We start from the raw sequence: 20,034 nt of genomic DNA on the forward strand, positions 1-20,034 counted from the left end.
TTCAATTTGGCATTACATCGGAGTGTTCTAGGCTATTTTTCACTTAGTGACAGCTTGTCTTTTCTGTGAAAGCCACAAGTGAATACATCATGAATACATTTATTTAAATTATTTTACATTGAATAGTAAAATTATAAATTACTTTGGATAGTTGATCCATCTTAGTAACCTATGAGTAATGATTTAAGATAGAGTATTAGTTACAAAAATGGCATTAGAGAAACTTGAATAGACCATTTAAAAATATATATATATATATATCTGAAATGAGATTTTTGAATAGAGATACTGTTTCATCAGAGTGATTTGTCTTGAAGTATTTCATAGTTTAAGAAGCTATGTTTGCCTCTATAAGATGTTTTTAAAGATGACAATTTGTGGTGATCTGTTTCCTTTCAGGATAAAGTTTTGCACAACATTATGCCCATTTTTACATTCATGGGAGCCAATGTTATGCGCCTTGATGACACTTACAGTTTTCAAGTTATCAAGAAGACGGTGAAAATGGTCATTCCTGCTCTTATCCAGGTATGTTATCTGCATAGAATTATCATTTCCTTCAGAGACCTAATAGAAAAATTGGGGTTAGGAGGAGACACAAGAAAACTTTTAGGCTAATAGGACTATTTGTGTCATTGAATGTCTAAGGAAGACTAAGGGTAGTTGTAATCTGCATGGGTGGAGGAAATACCCACACCAGTGAAGCCTTAAAGAAAACGTCTAGAAAAAGCAAGTAGTAGTTACAAAATGCCAGCATGGCTTCATCAAGAATAGATCATGCTACATGGAAATTATTTTCTTTTTTGGCAGGATTTTAAGGTAGGTCAGTGAAATACTGTGGATATGCAAAACATTGAAAAGTATCTTACACTGTTCTTGTAGAAAAGGCAGAAATATGTGTGCTAGGCAGCAATTCAGTAAGCATTTATTAGGTACCTACAGGGTTTTGCTAAAGGGGCAGCTAGGTTGCACAGTTAGTAGAGCACCGGCCCTGGAATCAGGAGGACCTAAGTTCAAATTCAGCCTCAGACACTTGACACACTTACTAGCTGTGTGGCCTTGGGCAAGTCACTTAACCCCAACTGCCCTGCCTGCCCCTCCAAAAAAAAATGCATTGCTAAGCTTTGGGGTAGGACAACAGTTTCTGCTCTCCAATAGCCGACATGCTATTGAAGCGAAACCAACACGTACATAGAAAATTAAAGGCAAAATATGTACAAAGTCATTTCTGACAGGAGAACACTAGCAAGTAAGTGAATTAAGATAGGTTTCTCTGGGAGATGAGGCTTGAACCAAACTCAGAAGGAGACCATGGATTTTATTAAGCAGAGATAAGGATAGGTGTTCATTCAAGGAATGGGGGACAACCTGAATGGAAGGAAAGAAATGGGGGATGGAATATTGCCTACAAGGAACAGCAAGCACTCAGTCCAGTTTGGTGGGAACATGGGGGGGCATGGGGGGATGGTGGTTAATGCTTAGTCATGTAGGGGACAGAACAGAAGTTTTAGGAAGATCTGACTTTGAATCGTACTTCAGTTAATTTCCCAGCTCCATGCCTTGGGTTAGTCACTTACCTGCTCTTGGCCCCAGTTTCTTCATATGTAAGATGGTGATGATAATAGCACCTACCTCGCAGAGCTGTCATGAGAATCCAGTGAGATTACATATGGAAGTGCTCTGCACACCTTTACAATTCTGTCCTTAATGCTAGTGGATGTCAGCACTGTGCAGTAAGATGCAGCCCTTCTGGGTGAAGGGCTTTAAAAGCCAAACAGGTGTTTGTGTTTTATCCTAGAGGCAAAAGGAATCCACTTGCTTTCTTTTTTTTCTTTTTCTCTTTTTTAAGACAGTCAGGGTTAAGTGACTTGCTAAAGTCACATAGCTAGTAAGTGTCTGATACTGGATTTGAACTCAGGTCCCGCTGATTCCAGGGCCATTGTACCACCTAGCTGCCACGTTTTTGTTTTTTTTTTTTTCACTTGACTTTTCTTGGGCAGGGGAGTAGTATATTCAGACTTTTATTTTGTGTATATCAATATCATAGCTGTGTGAGGGTATTTTAGAGAGGGGAGAGATTGGAGTCTGTTGCAGTAGGCTTATTAAGAAATGAGGAGGTCCTGATCTTGGGTGCTTCTGGTTCATGAGGATAAGGGAATGTATACAAATTATATTGTGGAGGTAGAGTCAACTGGACTTAACTCATTGGGTGTGCGCGGTGAGGGAGAGGGAGGAGTTGAGGGTGCCTCTAAGGTTGTGAACCTAGGTAACTGATGGTAGTACCTTCAACAGAAATCAAAGGGAAAGAATGGGGTATTGTGAAATAGGTGGTTCAGTTATTATGCCTGTTTTACATATGAAAACCCCCCCCACAGTTTTAAGTTAAATGTCCTGTCTATGGTCCTGTATCTAGTAACTATTCAAGTGAGATTTGAACCCATGCTTCTCCTAACTGCAAGTTCAAGGCTCGTTCCATTTCATCATGAAGCTACCACTCATTTGGTTCATACAGACTATTTTAAATGTTCGTTATCTTTCTTTTTTGTATATTTCTAATATAGGTTGTACACTTCTTGATAGAGGGCCCATAGTTTAGACTTCCTTGTGGCCTCCTGCAGTTAGCATACATACTGTGTATGGCTTGGTAGGGCCTTAGTCATTAAATTTCCTTATGTATTTGTTTTTAGGAGGTCTTAGGACTTTGTTTTATTTTGACTCATGACTAAATTCTTCACTTGTTTGTTGGCTTACAGGCAGACAGTGGTGACTCTGCAGATGTCACAAGAAACATTGAAGAAGTTGGGGTTAAAATTATAAATGTGTTTGTGGATGCTCTTCCTCATGTCCCCGAGCACAGGCGCCTGCCCATCCTTGTAGAACTTGTGGATACTCTTGGTGCAGAGAAATTCCTCTGGATTCTTCTGCTGTTGCTTTTTGAACAGTATGTCACTAAAACCGTGTTGGTTGCTGCCCATGGAGAAAAGGTCAGAATACTGGGTGGGGAGGTGAGAGAAGGTAATGCTTCACAGAGAATCTGTGATATTTTCCTAACATGTGAGTTTTAAATTTTAACAGTGTTGTTCTTGATTGAGATTATATCAACTTTAAATGTGTCTATGGTTATTTCTATAGCTTACTTAAAAATTTAACAATGAACTTTTAAAAACTGAAAATAGCTTAAAATGTTCATATTTCATTCCTTTAAGGTGTTGGTATCAACATAATTAGCCTCTCCCAACCTTGTTTCCCTTCCCTAGACTGAAAGCATCATTGCTATAATACAGTGCTGAGATGGAAACAAATTGAAATGTCAAAATCCACTCTAGTCATTTTGTAAGGGTGGGTGTGGGGGGGTAGAGAATAACTCAACAGAATGTATATAACTGTAGAATAATGAGACTGGTTTTTTAAACAAATGTTTCAGAACTTACACGTTCAAATATGTGTTGTCCCTTTTAAAGTAGTCACCTAAGAGGACCATCCATCTATTCAATATATGCTTTCATTGCTCAGAAAGTTTTTAGGACTCCTTTTTTGGCCTTGGCTTTAGAGCTTAGGGCATTTTCCTTATACTTTACTTTTACGTGTTAGTGGCAGATCTTCATCCTTTGAGCATGGTTTTGTTTAGGAAGCAGTGAAAAGTCATCTAGTGAATAAGGGGTTAATGCAGTTTTATTTCATTAACTATACCTTGATATGAGGTGTAGTTATATAGGAAAGTTAATGAATGATTTCACTTCCTTACATTGTTGTCTTTTAAGATAACATAGTTCAAGGGTGTAAGTTCCAGTACTAGGGCAGGATAAAAACCAGACAGGCATATGAATGGCCATATCCAATGAGATTGGGCAGTCCTGGTGTTTGGATCAGATTATGGGAATTTTAGGCTCTGTTTAGACACAAGGGATTTTCAAACTAGGTTGTACATAGCTAGGATACAATTTTTTTTAAATAGTATTTCATTTTTTTCCAGTTACATGTAAACACAATTCATTTTTTAAAAATTTTGAGTTCCAAATTTTCTCCTACCCTCCCTCAGTCCCACCCTCCCTAAGACTGTAAGCAGTTTGCTATACGTTATATATGTGCCATCAGGTAAAACACAGTTCTATGTTAATCATGTTGTGAAAGAAGAAACAGACAAAAAAAAACGCCACCAAAAAAAAAGTTAAAATAATATCATTTGATCTGCATAAGACTCTGTCAGTTCTGCCTCTGGATGTGGATAGGATTTTTCATCACAAGTCCTTTAGAATTGTCTTGGATCATTGTATTGATGAGAATAGCTAAGTCATTCATAGTTGATCACCCTGCAGTGTTGCTGTTTCTGTGTACAGTGTTCTCACTTCACTTATCATCAATTTTTGTAAGTCCAGGATTTTTAAAATCATCATTCTGGTCATTTCTTACAGTACAGTAAGTTACAGTCATATAGCACAACTTGGTCCTTTTACACAAATAGGTCCTTTTACCTTTTTTTTTTTTTTAAATCTTTGGGATATAGAACTAGTAGTAGTATTGCTGGATCAAAATGCACAGTTTCATTGCCCTTTGAGCATAGTTCCACATTGTTCTCCAGAATGATTGGTTCTGTTCACAGCTCCACCAACAGTGCATTAGTGTCCCAGTGTTTTCACATCCCCTTCAACATTTATCATTTTCTTTTTCTCTCATATTAGACATAGGTGTGAGTTGGTACCTCAGTTTGCATTTCTCTTATCAGTAGTGACTTAGAGCATTTTTTCATATATAACCATAAATAGTTTTTGATTTCTTCATCTGAAAACTGCCTCTTCATATCCTTTGACCATTTATCAGTTGGGGAATGACTTGTATTCTTATATTTTTACAAATTTGACTTCGTTCCCTTTCTCTCTCTCTCTCTCTCTCTCTCTCTCTCTCTCTATGTATATATATATATATATATGTATATATATATATATATGTATATATATATATATATATATATATATGAGAAATGAGGCCTTTATCAGAGACACATTTGTTTTGTTTGTGCAAAAACTTAAATTTTATATGATCAAAATTATCCATTTTACATTTTGTGATGCTTTCTATATCTTTTGTCCCTAAATTCTTCCCCTGTCTATAAATCTGACAGGTAAATTATTCCATGCTCTCCTATTTTGCTTATGGTATCACCCTTTATGTGTAACTCAGGTACCCATTTCCACCTTTTCTTGGTATATACAGTGTGAGATGTTGGTTTATGCCTAGCTTCTGCCATACTATTTTCCAGTTTTCCTGGGAGTTTTTGTCAAATAGTGAGTTCTTGTCCCAAAAGCTGGGATCTTTAGATTTATCAAACAGTAGATTGCTGTAGTCATTGACTACTGTGTATTTTATATCTAATCTATTCCACTGATCTGCCACTTTGTTTCTTAGCCAGTATCAGATAGTTTTGATGATTACTGCTTTGTAAAATATAGTTTAAGATCTGATACGGCTAAGCTACCTTCTTTAACATTTTTTCCCATTAATTCCCTTGATATTCTTGACAGTTTAGATGGTCTTAATTGTCTTTGCCAGTTTGCAAGGAAACTTAATCTTAATAACTGTCTTTGCAAATGAATAGGATCTAAAACAAAGGTTTCTAGGAGAATGAAAAAGGCTGAGAAGATAGATTCTTTTGCACTGGGGTGGAATTCAATGTCATATATAGGTAGGTAGGTAGGTCCATCAGTCAGTCATTATCCTCTTCACTCTCCTTCTAATATACCCATTTTTCTTGATTTTAGAATACAACACTGCCAGTGTCCATGTAGGGGTACCTTTGACCGTAGTGAACAACATTGTTCTGATCTCCTTTGCTGAAGAAAAATTGGAAACTATTTCCACACTTATTTAAATTTCCTTAACTTCTATTGACTTTATTGAAAGATGCAGTTCTTTCAACTTTTTCCCTCTTCTTTAAATAGGATGCTATCTTAGAGACTGACACTGAATTTTGGATTTCAGTCTCTTGTGAATTTACTGTCCAGCAGCAGCTCCAAAGTTTGATGGATATACTCAGATACTTAACAAAACTGCCAGAGAAAAAAGAGGGAGGTGAGTAGAGATCACTCTTATGTACCCTTATGCAGCCTATTTGTGAGTGCCATGGAAGTTTCTAAGTAAATATTCACTACTCCCTCTTTCCTGTAATATGTCATGTCCATTTCTGTACTGATAGTTCAGCTTGAAATTTAGTGAAATCTTTGTGTTTTCCTTTTATTTCTCCAGAAGAACCCCCCAAAACAGTATCTCACAAGACCAAGACACAGGAACAGATGGTGCAGGTTTTCAATGTGGACACTCATACCAGCAAGCAGCTACGGCATTTTACATTTTTGTCAGTGTCCTTCATATCTCAACTCTTGGCTTCCCATAATTTTATCAAAAAGGTTAATGCTTTCATTTCAGTCTTGGTTGTACAAAGTATTTTATTTTTCTGTGAGAATTCTTCCTTGAATTAGTAATAGTCAGATAGTTACTAATTTAGAAAATTTGTCAAAGCATAACTGTCTTGAATTTGAGCCTTTAAAATTCCAAGGAAAACTAAAATACTTAGAGGAGTGGGAAGAGTGGGTTGATTTGAATCAATGCTTTCAATCTGAATGAAAACTGTAATCTCTGAAAATGATTGCCATGGAAAGTAGAGAGCCTTCAACTTAAGTTTTAGAGATCCTTTTTAAGCAGTTTCAGTTTCAGCTTAAATGTTTTTTAATTATCTTCTTTTTAAATACTTAGGTCATGGAAGGTGGTGGTGCTGTGGCTTTACAAGGCCTTGAACAGAGGTGTGTTCATTTTTTTTTTATCTTTTAATAACACTCTTTTCCTCTTTAATATTTCAACATTAAGGGAGTATACTTTTCCCTATCTGCTCTCTCAACCTTTCTGCCCATCTAAGAAGGACGTTTAATAGGCTTCATTATTTAAGTTTTATAAATACGTAAGCAGAAGTCATTGATTTAATTGCATTCTACCTCAGAAGAATAAAAACGTGAGGCTTTTTTTGTTTCTTTGTTTTAAATATTTTCATAATCATTGTTAACTGAACAATTTCTCCTTTCCTTTTAGATTACTTGAAACTGTTCTTGGTTACATAAATTCTGTGGCACAGGCAGTGAAGGAAAATGCAGACAAATTAACTGCAAAGTTTTGGCGTGCTCTCCTAAGTAAAGCTTATGATATGCTGGATAAGGTGAGTTTTGATTGTCCTTCTCAGTTATAGTGTTTTGTTGTTGCTGTTGGTTTCATTTATCTTTTTACAGGTTTGAGGGATTGATATTTTTTAGTTAGATAAAATCAGTACCATGTTTTCTCTTAGTAAAGAACCTCAGTGATTGGAAACAGGCCTGTTTGATGACTGTGAGGGGTACAATGGAGCGTTCCCCTATCACATCCCTGTACTTGTGCCTCCAGAAATATGATGTTTTATATATTTGTCATAGACTATGGTTTAATGATTCAAATAGAAATCTCTCTCTTTGTGCTTCACAGGTCAATTCCTTGTTGCCTACAGAAACCTTTATTCCTGTGATCAGAGGATTGCTGACTAACCAGCTACCTTCTGTCCGTCGTAAAGCAATGGACCTCTTAAACAATAAGTTGCATCAGTATGCAAAGTGGAAAAAAGGACAAGTAAGGGAAAGGTCTAACTTTATTCAACCCGAATACAGACACCTTTGGTGTCTGATGTGCATTGTAGCTTAACAGTTCTTTTTGGTAGTGAAAAATGGAACAAAGATCTCTTTTGTTTGCTTAAAAATTTTTTTTACTTTAGTTAGGTTGAATTTTTGGTTTTTGTCCTTAGGTGGCCCTTTTCTTGAAACTGGTTCCAGATCTCTTGGCTATTGCACAGCATAAAATAAAGGAGAAAGAAGAAGAACAAGCCATCAACAGACAGACTGCCTTGTACAGTTTGAAGTTATTGTGCAAAAATTTTGGCACAGGAAATTCAGGGGCTTTTATCCCTGTATTGAGTACAGCCATTGACCTGATCAATCCAGAAGTGAAGGATGAGAAGAATGTATTGGGAAGTGCTTTGTTGTGTATAGCTGAGGTCACCTATGTCCTGGGAGCACTGGCAATACCTTATCTTCCCAGGTATTCTTATAGGGCAAAATTTCACACAGAGGCTGGTAAAGTCTTTTTGCTTCAGGGTTAATGCAGATATGATTAGTAAAGAATTATTTGCCATTTCAAGTGTACAAATACAGACTACTTCATAATTCATAATCTCCATTTATTACCAAAGACTAAGAATAGAGAGATAGGCAGGTAGGAACAGAAGACATTTGTTTCTGCCGTGAATTAACCCCACCTCATTGGTGGGTAAGCTAGATTCCCTCTAGAATGATACTGCCTATCCATCCCACAATAGGTGGTAATAGTGCCAACATTACTGGCCCTTGGGTCTTCTTCGTCTGTTGTGGCACATTAGACACATGAGTGACTTAAAAAAGTGTAAGGCTAAGGGGCAGAATTTTGGGTTGGGGTTTCTTAATGATTCTTTCTGTTTTGTATTCTTCCCTTTTCTGTTGGAGTGGTTAATCCTACTGGGTATTCTAATGTTTTGCCCACTATTTTTAGGCTTATGCCTGCACTATTGACTACACTGGAGAATACCAACGAGCTGGTCGCAAGTGAGGTTTATTTGCTTAGTGCATTGGCGGCCCTTCAGAAAGTTGTTGAAACTCTTCCACATTTTCTCAGCCCATATCTACATGGTATTTTGATGCAGGTATGCCACAGAATTTGGAGCGGGGTAGGGAAATCTTTGTCTGTTTGTAGTATTAAAATCCAAGCACAGCAAAACCTGAGAATTAATCGTATCATCCTAGTTGTGTAACACTGGGCAAGTCCCTGAGCTTCTCAGTGTCCTGTGGTACTCATCAATTTGAAGAGCAGGTCCTGCTCTGTAGAAAAAGTTCCTTACCAGGTACTTCTTGTGCTGATGGGTAGGTGACACTACCTTCATCTCCACTTCTTGTTCCATTCTCCCTCTCACACACATACCCCCCAATTCCTCCACTACTAGATCCTTCTATAGGCGATTACCTCTCATTTACACTGTATATATCTTTATTATGTAGTTATTGATATGCTGTCTTCCCCATTAGAAAATGATATCCTTGAGGCCAGGGACCATGTTTTTGCCTTTTCTTTGTATCCCAGCACAAAGCACAGTACTTGATAAATGCTTGTTGACTGATAAAATGACAATCTAGTTTTTAAAATGTAATCTTTAAACTTTGTTTCTTTTAGAAATTACTGTGATTTCATTTATCACCTTCTGTTCTTTGTGGATTTGTTTCTTGATCAAATGTGTACCAATTTTTTCTTTTCTCCTATTCTTGATTTAATAACAGAATTAATGTGGAAACACTGAAAGTACTGATTTGGCCATTCCTTTTTTCTTTTAACATGTGGGGTCACTTTATGGGAAATTTAGTGTGCTTCATTTTTCCCACTCTGGAAGGTTGTGTATCCCATAGTGTCTTTAAAAGCAGAATGCCCTACATCACAGTGTTACTTCTGCCTGCCAATAGTAATAGGTAGTTGAAATCTCTATTTTTAAAATGCAAGATAAATTTTCCTGGGGAGCTCCTCCTCTGGTTGATGTTGTTCCATTATGTATGGTCATTTGCCATTTGACGTACAAAGCCAAGTTTTTTCCTTACTGCAATAACAGAGTGGTCCAAAGTCTCAAATACAGCTAAACCATGTCCTCTGAGGTCAGAGAGTTAAATCAGACTTCTTGCAGAGAAAATTTTATTCTGGGGATACACCTAAATGTTCCAAGATGAAGTAGATTATTTTGTGTACTTTCTTAGCTTCAAATCCAGGTATCCCCTGTGTTCTACCTGTTTGACACTTCTGTCACTTAAAAATACCATTATCCCTCAGCTGCCAGCATGAGGGAGACAAGTAGATATCTTGCTCTGGTTTATCTGTAAAGGCATAGTAAGTTTCTGTTTTAACATAGAATTTTCATTTATGCAAAACTTAAAATTATTCATTCTGAGCAGTGCTCTAATTGTTACAAACACTGGCAATGCTAATATCATAAGATTTGATTTCTTGATTCATCATCAAGAATTTCCTATAGAGGTGCTTTATGCAGTCCAAAATGGCTCTAGTGATTCACTTTTATTTTTATAGGCAATTCGTTGGGAGACAATTGCGAAGGAGATGGGTCCTACTTCCCAGGCAACTCTCCGGGTGACATCCCTGAAAGCAACATTGGCTACTACACTTTCTCCAAGAGTCTTATTGTCAGCACTCAATACAGTTTACAAGAAAATTGGAAAGAATTGGAAGGTTAGAATAATTTTCAGAGTTGAATTTTAGAGAAGAGAAGGTGGTTAAATTTTTTTATTTTCTTGATTTTTTTTCAGAGAAACAATGTTCAAAAGCTTTTATCTTTGAATATTATGGGCCTAGCTATAATATACATCTCTGTGAATTCTTTATTAATTATTTTAGAATAGTATAACTCAGTGGGAAACCCATACTTACAGCTATTCACCGTCTTTTTGGTAGATTCAAATAGGTCCATTTATGAGCATCCTTCAAGAGCACATTGCAGTAATAGAGAAGGAGGACCTCAACTCTCACCAGTCTCAATTAACAGCATTTTTCTTGGAAGCCCTGAACTTCAGAGCACAACATTCGGAGGTGAGATATTTCTAGTTATTTTGTTCTGGTTTCTATCCCAAGATTTTCTTTCTTAATTTCTATAGATTTGGGAGGGATAATTTTTCTCCATAAAGCTTTTTGATTTGTAGGTTATATAGTGATCGAAAGAAAGATAGATAAGCAGGTGAAATCTCAAGATAAAATTTGTCTTTTCACTATTTTCGAAAGACTATCATGCTCCCTAAATTATTTGGGGCCATGTCAGGCTCTCTTTCAAGAAAGGCAGTGTTGACAGAGTAGATCATGTACTGGAGGGGTGTCACACTCAAACAGAAATGGATCCCTGCAGGCTGCATATTGGCCTAGAAAACCACTAATTAACATTACCCATATTGTGGTTTTATTTATTTTGTTAAATAGTTCCAGTTACAGTTTTATCTGCACTTAGGAGTTTTGCAAGCCACAGTTTTGATGCCTCTATTGCCCTGGACTTGGATTGCAACTCTTGAATGCAGATCCTTTCTCTTGCATTTAAGACTTGTGTAACCTTGAGCAAGGCACTGATTCTTTTAAGCCTTAATTGCCTCATCTGTAAGATGAAGATAATGATACCTATGGTACTGAAGCCATAGGGATATAGGGAGGTTGAAATGACATCATGTATGCAGAGTACTTAACAAACCATGAATTAGCACTATATAAATGTTATTGTGGCTAATGCACTAAAAATTTGTCTTTCACATTCAGGATAACCTAGAGGAAGTTGGTCAGACTGAAAGTTGTATAATTAACTGTGTAGTGAGCATGGTTATGAAACTTTCTGAAGTTACTTTCAGACCCCTCTTCTTTAAGGTAAGACTGTTCTTCATCCAGGCCTGGATTGTCCCGGACAGCTGTTGTAGCAAAAGGATGAAGGAAATATATCTTCTTTTTCTCCTTCAGCTGTTTGACTGGGCCAGAACAGAAGATGCTCCAAAGGACAGACTGCTGACCTTGTGCAACTTGGCAGATTGCATTGCTGAAAAACTGAAAGGCCTTTTTACCTTATTTGCTGGCCATTTAGTGAAACCTTTTGCTGATATTTTGAACAAAATCAACATCTCGAAAACAGGTATTTTTTTATCTCATTTAGACATTTTCACTCTTGCCATGTACCATACTTGTAGCAGTTTAGTGGGGTGTAGTGGAGAAGAGTTTACTTGAGCATTTCTGAAGCTCCTCTGAGGTCGGGGAATTTATGCTCTGCTCTTAGGAAGTAGAAGAATAAGAAGACTCCTGCCTTTAAAGAGCTTTCTTACAGGCTCGTGGAAAGATAATGCAGGGCTACAGAAAGTGGTAATGAAAATAGAAACTGAAGGGAAGCACAGAGGCCTTTGAGGAATCCAAGGAAGGAGGAAAGCTCTAACTTTGGGTGCTGGGGGCTGGCACTTGCAGCAAGTGATCCATGATCTGGACACTAGGTGGGTGCTTCTGGCTACGGTTGGTGCATTGCATAAAGCTAAAATGGAGTGTGGGGCAGGGAAGGGCAGGACAAAGTTGGGGCACGATGAGTATTCTTCTTTTTCTGGAACTTAGATCACAGGAAGAGGAGTTGTGTGCAGTAAGATTGAGCAGGACCACTAATGGCAGGCTGCAGAGATTGACCTTTTTTGGCAGCAGTGGGAATGAGAAAAGGTTGTAGATCAAGGGAATGACCAGAGCTGAGCATTAGGAAGATTCCTTTGGCAGTGATTTGTAGGTTGGGTTGAAGCTGAAATCAGCAAAAGGCAGTTCCTTTGGGAAGCTTTTGAAAAGTCCAGGCTAAAAAGACATAATTAGAGTAGGATCCAGGGTAGTGGGGGTGAGTAGAAAGGAGGCAAAGTAGAAAATGAGGAACCATTTACTTTTCAGTTGCAGAGTTTTTGAACAGAGGGGAATAACAAGGTCGTAGCAGTACGTTAAGATAGAGATGGATCAGAAAGGGAGTAAGCTAGAAGCAGGACCAAGCACCAATTAAGGGGCTCTGTTACAACAGCTTAGGAAGAGATGAGGGCTGGATTAGAAGAGTTTCAGAAGGAGTAGAAAGCAGGGTTAGAATTTGAAGGATATTGCAGAAAGAGAAATGACAGCATTTGGGAACTGATAGGACATGTAAAGGAGAGAAAGAGCTGAACATGACTCTGGAAACTGGGACGCTACTAGTTCCATTAACAGAAATAGGTAGATTAGGAGGAGTATCTGGCTTAAAGATGAATACTGTAGGTGTGGTTTGAGATTTGAGTCTGAGTACTTGCCTAATATCCAAGTGTTAGTGGAAATAAAAAACCTGATTTCTGGGAGGAAAGTGGGAATGTTGATTTGGGAATTCGGTGCTCAGAGAACATTACTGAAGCCAGGAGACTATGAAGAGTACCATAAAGAAAGGGAAGAAGAGGGTTTATGATAGAACCTGGGGGGCTCACACCTACACTTAAGAGGAGCAAAGAAGATGAAAAGCCAGCAATAAAGGTGGCAGAGTTTAGAGAAAAGAGGAGAACCACAAGGGCACAAACCAGGAGAGCACATACTTTTTTGCATTTTTTTGAGTGATCTTTTTTAATTACACGTACAAATTAGCGTAGCATGCACAACAGGATAGATCTTTAGGTGGGCAGATCAACTAGTTGTACAGAGTTCATTAAAATGGTGGTCACTGATGGTCAGAGTAATCACTGAAGCAAGGTCCATAAATATAATTTAGTCCAGCTTGACAAAGCCAATGTCTTTGGTATACTGCTGGAGCATTGGAGGCACACGTTCAGGCTGTACTTGCAGATCAGGTGCCGTGCCAGTTCAAACTTTTTTTTGTTTTTATGTTTGATTTATTAAGCAGACTGAATATGTGGATTTTAGATAAAATTAAATGTTCTTAGCCTGAGTGGAAGTCCACTTCCAGTTGGTGCATATACTACAGAGATTTGCAGAGCCATGTCAAACTTTTCTCTTTCCGAATTTTTACTCATTTGTAGATGAAGCCTTTTTCGACTCCGAAAATGAACCTGAAAAGAGCTGTTTGTTACTGCAATTTATATTGGATTGTCTGCACAAAATCTTTCTTTTTGACACTCAGCATTTTGTAAGCAAAGAGAGAGCCGAAGCCTTGATGATGCCGCTGGTGGATCAGGTATTAGAATAGAATTTTCTCTTTTATGAAGAAGATAATTTCAATTTCTCACAGATAATCTTGATTTATTTTATAGCTATTGAAATTATAGATAATATTCTGGTTGTAGGGGTGTGGTATTAAGCATAGGATTTTGTGGCTGAGGAGTATTGCTTTCCTTGATGAATATAAGGACTTTCCCTCCTTGGAACCAAGCATTTCTTTAGTTTTCAAAGCTTACTTTATAAAGGCAGTTCCTTTGTGTACCCCTACATCATAGCATTCTTGAATTCGCTTTGAGCTTTTGAGGCTAGGTGTGGTAGCACATGCCTGTAATTCCTGCTGCCGGGGAGGTGGAGGGCTTGAGCTCAGGAGTGATGACATAGGACTAAGCTGATCAGGTGACTACACTAAGACCCCTGCCAGCATGGGAGTGCGCCCTGGGAGGGGCCACTAGGCTGCCTAAGGAGGGGGCAAGCCCTCAATCTGAAGCAGGTCAGAGCTTCCATGTCAATCATTAGTGGAATCAGGCATGTGAATGGCCACTGCCCCTCCAGCCAGGGCAAGATATAGATACCTAATCTCAAAACCATCTTTATTCATTCCCTTTGTAATTTTAGTGTATATGTATAACACGTAAGGCCAAGCAGGAAATCCTCATGAGCTTTTATATCTCTGGCCTAGGTTTGTATTCTCTCACAGTACCTGCTCCTAATTATATTCCTTCTGTTCTGACAAGGCAGGTTGGCCCAAGTACATAATGCATACTTTAAGGTTTTTATCCATTGGGCTCCTTAATGAGATGGGGCAATGGTGTCTCCCATAGATTTCATTTGATGGAGTTTCTTGAAAGGTTGATAGATTTGCTAAGAAAATTATTTAATCTCCTTGCACATTTCATCTCTATATTTGTTTTATGCTGTTTCTGAATGTTATAGTTCATGGGGTGTTAAAATATTAGAGTGATTTTATTCTGCTAACCTTTGAAAGTTACTGAAACTTGTACAGATAAGGATTTTTGTTCAAATTGGGCATTCAGACAGTTTGTAAAAGTACTTATTTTGCCCCCTAATAGCTTGAAAACATGCTTGGAGGAGAAGAGACATTCCAGGAAAGAGTGACAAAGCACCTGATACCGTGTATTGCTCAGTTTTCTGTAGCCATGGCAGATGACTCTCTTTGGAAACCATTGAACTATCAAATTCTCCTTAAGATGCGGCACACATCACCTAAGGTGGGAACTCTGTGATCATTTGGTGATACTGCTGCTTGTCTATAGTATCCCATAGCTTTCAATGGTGATGAATTGTGGCATGTCCTAGCGAAGAACCGTTTTGGTATCACTGAGTAGTAAAGGCTGTTGTAAAGGCATAAGTTTAGTGGCTTGGCAAATTTTTAATATTTCGCTATAAGGTTTTCGAAGTGTTTATATCCTAGTTAGAACAAAGGATAAGATGTACGAGCAGTAAACCATAAGATGTGGTGGTTAATTTCTTGTATTTCTGTATTGCATTAGAGCTTTCTGATTTTACATATCACTTTATCTTCAGCAACTATATGAGGCAGGTAGTAATGCCTCTTTCATATAGTTATTTATAATTTCTTCCTCTTATTGTGATGATTAAAGATGAACCCCAACTCCAGCACATCATAATAGGGCACTTGACTTGGATTAGGGAGACCTAGGTTCAGATACCAACCTCAGACACTGGCTGTGTGACTCAATTGTCCATGCCTCAGTTTCCTCATTTGTAAAATAAGGAGCTTGGACTCAGAAGCCCCTAAGGTCCTTTTCAACTTTGTATCTGTGATCAGATAAACTGGCATTAAATGGATATCCACATGTTGTTCTGAGTAAAAGAAATGAATAGTTAGTTTTTTGCCTAGTCATTGTCCATAACTATCCTAAATTGTTAAAGTTACGGGCTCTTTGCGGTTAAAAAGTGGGAGATGCATAGCAGTAGCACTCTGTACAGCTAAAGAAATACTTAGATTCTAAAGTTGGAAGCCCTGTCATTTTTCAGGACTATTACAGAGATGTATGTGTCAGACTGTAGCTTTTTCTTCTTTTTAGGTTCGATTCGCTGCCTTGATAACTATCTTAGAGCTGGCTGAAAAGCTGAGAGAGAACTACATCGTCCTCCTCCCTGAATCCATTCCTTTCTTAGCAGAGCTGATGGAAGGTAATCCTCTTCTATGGTTTGAAGGCATGCCCAGATTCACCAGACACATGTAGGCCGGTCACAGACGCTGGGCTGGACGTAGGAATTGTGAGGCCCTGGCGTGTCACTAACACTTTCTGAACCTGGTTCCTTATCTATAAAATGGGATAATAAGAGCACCTACCCGATATGGCCATTGTGATGATCGAATGAAGTAGTGTGTGTAAAGTGCTTTACAAACATGGAAATGTTTTATAGAAATACTCTCCCAACAAGGTAGAAATTAGGTGGTGGGTAGATTACTAGGATATGATCTAATCACTGCTGTTCACTGCACACCTGAGGAAGGACCAGTGCTCTCTGCCTTGCTTCTTTAGACTTGAGAGAGCTTTGTAGTCTGAAAAGAACAACAGTGCTGATGAGTTTTTATTAGATGGCTTTGCCCCGTGACATCAAGGGTTCCCCTCTCACTTCGGGGGTCCATCTGGAATCTTATTCTGCAGTACTTCCTACACTGGTGCTATGCAGTATTCAGGTCCTTTTGAGGGGTGCTGGGGCAAATGAGGGAATGTGGGGGAATGGAATAGGGGCAGGAAGACTGACTTCAAGGTTTCTTTTCTCTCAGATGAATGTGAAGAAGTAGAAAATCAGTGCCAGAAGACTGTTCAGCAACTGGAAGTCATTTTGGGAGAGCCGCTCCAGAGTTATTTCTAAGAAGCTTTTTTTTGTGGTTCTGTCCTCTTTGTTTAGAGTCTGGGACTCTTCTTTTGTGGTTGTATCTGGGAATATCTTAGTTTCATGTTGTTGGTGCCTTAAACAGCTACTTGAAATTAGATAATTTCATGAGCTGATTTTTTAAAAATGGTAGTGTTTCTTCCAGTTCTTCTGATTTGTATTAATATGTAATAATGCCATCTTCTAACTGTATATATTTGCATAAAGGGTAAATGAAACATGGTTTTTTATGTAAAATGGCTTAGTTTTTTTCTTTTGTAGAAATTTTACTCTTTTTAATTTGGACTGTGGCTTTTTACAGAAAATTAGCTACAGTAATAATAAAGACAATTTAATTTTACTATTGAAGGCTAGAGGACACCTAACTATAATCCATAATATTAGGTCCGTGTACTGTAAACTAATTTGTAAAAGAATTACTGCATTGGGTTCTGTGCTGAATAGGATGCTAGGGCTGGAGTACAGAATACCTGATTTCAGATTGTGTCCTAACTCTTGCTAGATAGGTCACATTTAGCCACTGGCTTTAGGCAACTCCCAAAGACCAAATCTCCAAAGTCATAAATCATTTGCCATCCACGTTAGTAGAGGGAGTTCCCACATGCAGTTAACTACCCTGATAAGATCACAGATCCTTCATAAGTGAATGTATACACATTTTAGTGTTCTCTGGAAGTTTTATATAAGAAAAGGATAAAGTTTTTGCACATGCAGAAAGGCTGTTATCCATGTAAATGGTATACATGACATTGGAATTAGATAATGCCTGTTTATAGTTTTTTAAACCATTTGGTGGTCATCTTTCACTTGTCTATCCTAGCGGGAGGCCAGTGTGATAGAAGCAATGAAAAACGATGGGAGGTAGGCAGACAAAAGAAAAGAGGGTCATTACGTTGAAAAGTTTCAAGTTGAATTTATTACATACTGAAAAGGAATAGCAAGCTATGTACCAAGAAATTCCGTTTCATGTACAATCCTTTTTCTATTCTACTTTGTATATTGAAATGTTTGTTTTATGTTAAGGCCAAAATTAAAAAAAAAATGAAACAGCCAACAATTTTTTCTCCTTATCTTGAGGATGGGGCTTTTTTTCTTTGCACTGTGCTCTTTCCTCCTCTTCCTCCTCTCCTATCCCTCACACGCCTCTTGTCACTATCTCTTCCTTTACTCTCACCTCACATGATGAAATGACTTTATTTCTTTCCAAGGCTAATCCTACTTCTGTGTGCAATCCAGGAGTCATGTGTGAGAGGGTAGAGATGTACTCCACTGTTGAATATTTTGGTGAAAGCATGCTTGTTCCCCTACTAATACCCTCATTGAGGATGCTGTCAATGTAGAAGACACTCATAAAAATTTTATATAGATGGGAAAATGAGCGTATGGGTGAGTAGTAGGTGTTTTCTGGGCCACCTTTTCTTTTTTTGCAATCAGTAAGGTCTGAGATTTTTCCTACATGTCTGGTATCTTCCACTCCTTATAAATTGGTCCTTCTCTTCCCTCATGATTGTATCAAGTAACTGCAGCTTGGATCTCCTTTACAACAATAATAGCTAACATTTATGTAGCGCTGTATTCTAGGCACTGTGGTGAGTGCTTTACGATTATTGCCTCATTTGAGCCTCACAACTCTGGGAGGTAGGTAGATGCTATTTTTTTCCACTTTTTACAGATGAGGAGACCGAAACTAACAGGTTTAGTGACTTGCCCAGGGTCACAACTAGTAAGTGTCTGTGGCTGAATTTGAATTCAAATCTTCCTGACTCCAGGCCCAGTATTGTATTGCCATCTAGGTGCCCCCCATAATTAACTCATCCAATCTGTCTGCTTTTTCCATGTTCATTCTCTTTAGTCTTCTTCTAGTCTGTACACACCTCAGGGGCTGTAATGTTAGAGTCCAAGTGTTACGACTTCACTCTCCTTGATGAAGAAAACAATTTGTTGTAATATTTTTTGCAGATCTTTTCCACTTTTCTTCTGTTTGTAGTTCTTTCCATTTTTATCTCTAAATGGCCTTGGAATGGCCTTTGTTTAGATAGATACCTTGCCAAACTTTCATTAGACTAGTTTTAGCCTCCTGCTTTTCTCTTCTTTATGAGATAGTACCGATCATCTATCATCCTTTATAAGATTTTATGAAGAACTCATCTTAATAAAATGTGTTTATATTCTAACCCAGTGTTGCCTTTGATAACCATTTCTATCCATTTGGCAACTAAATCAAATTTGCTAAGGTGCTTTCTGGGCAATTTGGTTTCCTTGCTGTAGCAATTAATTTACATTGGTTTCACTTCAAAATCTCATCATATCAAACCTCACTGTAATGAAAATATTTCCACAGTCCAGCAGATGGCCCATTTCGGCAATATTTAAGACAACGCAATGATCTGGACACCTTGAAATAAATTCAGTACATGATTTAACTTGTAATTTACTTATGTTGAATTTCTGCCAACTAGCTTTGAGGGATAGTAGTGAAGTTAGAGAAATGTAAAGGTTTTGGACTTGCTTATACAGGCTTTATTTTAATCACATTAGGTAGAGTAGTGTTTTGATCTTAGTTACTAATGATAATAGTTTAAAATTTTGAATAGTGAGAGATAAATGCTGCTTTTAATGTAGACAAGCCATCTGTTTGTACAATACCGTCTCTTCTCAAAATTCAGTACTGCATTTTCTGATAATATCTGCTCTGTCAACAATCGAAAGACACAGGGAATCTGATCCTTGATGGTGCATCCTAATTTTCCAATCCTTTGCCACCACAAAAAGAGCTGCTATAGATATTTTTGTACAAATGAATTTTTTTCCTTTTTTAAAAATCTCTTTGGGGATACAGACCTAGTAGTGACATTGCTGGGTCAAAGGGTATGCAGATTTGCAGCTCTTTGAACATAGTTCCAAATTGTTCTCCAGAATAGTTGGATCAGTTCACAACTCCACCAACAATGAATTAGTGTCCCAATTTTTTCCACAGCCCCTCCAGCATTTGTCATTTTTTGTCATGTTGGCCAGTCAGAGAGGTGTGAGGCAGTACCTCAGAGTTTTAATTTTCATTTTTTTAATAAATAGTGATTTAGAGAATTTTTCATGTGACTATTAATAGCTTTTATTTCTTCTTCTGAAAACTGCCTGTTCATATCCTCTCTGACCATTTATCAATTGAGGAATGGTTAGGAGACAACATGTAAATAACTAGAAATATACATACGTATGTGTATATATAGACACGTGTATATATATTTAGATATACATATGCTTATACTGTATACATGTGGAGAGAGATGATTATGATGGTGGTGGTGGTGGTGGTGATGATGAAAGGTAATCTAAAGGTGAAAGCAATAGAAGCTAAGTAGACCAGGAAAATTATTT

The 20,034-nt window shown here is 37.8% G+C and overlaps 1 protein-coding gene across 2 annotated transcripts in view; it reads left to right on the forward strand.

Annotated features, from left to right (window-relative positions):
* HEATR1 (HEAT repeat containing 1) overlaps positions 1 to 17,688 on the forward strand; it is a 57,866-nt gene extending 40,178 nt beyond the window's left edge. Inside the window, exons 28-44 of one of the 2 annotated variants that reach the window (XM_036755240.1) lie at positions 400 to 528; positions 2,754 to 2,984; positions 5,937 to 6,066; positions 6,241 to 6,401; positions 6,748 to 6,794; positions 7,078 to 7,201; positions 7,501 to 7,641; positions 7,814 to 8,106; positions 8,593 to 8,743; positions 10,165 to 10,323; positions 10,546 to 10,680; positions 11,389 to 11,493; positions 11,584 to 11,752; positions 13,629 to 13,783; positions 14,838 to 14,996; positions 15,837 to 15,945; positions 16,550 to 17,688. In XM_036755240.1, coding sequence (XP_036611135.1) covers positions 400 to 528; positions 2,754 to 2,984; positions 5,937 to 6,066; positions 6,241 to 6,401; positions 6,748 to 6,794; positions 7,078 to 7,201; positions 7,501 to 7,641; positions 7,814 to 8,106; positions 8,593 to 8,743; positions 10,165 to 10,323; positions 10,546 to 10,680; positions 11,389 to 11,493; positions 11,584 to 11,752; positions 13,629 to 13,783; positions 14,838 to 14,996; positions 15,837 to 15,945; positions 16,550 to 16,638 — 2,487 coding nt within the window. In that variant the 3' untranslated portion in view covers positions 16,639 to 17,688. The remainder of the gene's footprint in view (positions 1 to 399; positions 529 to 2,753; positions 2,985 to 5,936; positions 6,067 to 6,240; positions 6,402 to 6,747; positions 6,795 to 7,077; positions 7,202 to 7,500; positions 7,642 to 7,813; positions 8,107 to 8,592; positions 8,744 to 10,164; positions 10,324 to 10,545; positions 10,681 to 11,388; positions 11,494 to 11,583; positions 11,753 to 13,628; positions 13,784 to 14,837; positions 14,997 to 15,836; positions 15,946 to 16,549) is intronic. The other variant, XM_036755241.1, reaches the window with a different exon arrangement.
* The last annotated feature ends 2,346 nt before the right edge of the window (positions 17,689 to 20,034 follow it).

This window comes from Trichosurus vulpecula, chromosome 4 (assembly GCF_011100635.1).
Source record: "Trichosurus vulpecula isolate mTriVul1 chromosome 4, mTriVul1.pri, whole genome shotgun sequence".
NCBI lineage: Eukaryota > Metazoa > Chordata > Mammalia > Diprotodontia > Phalangeridae > Trichosurus > Trichosurus vulpecula.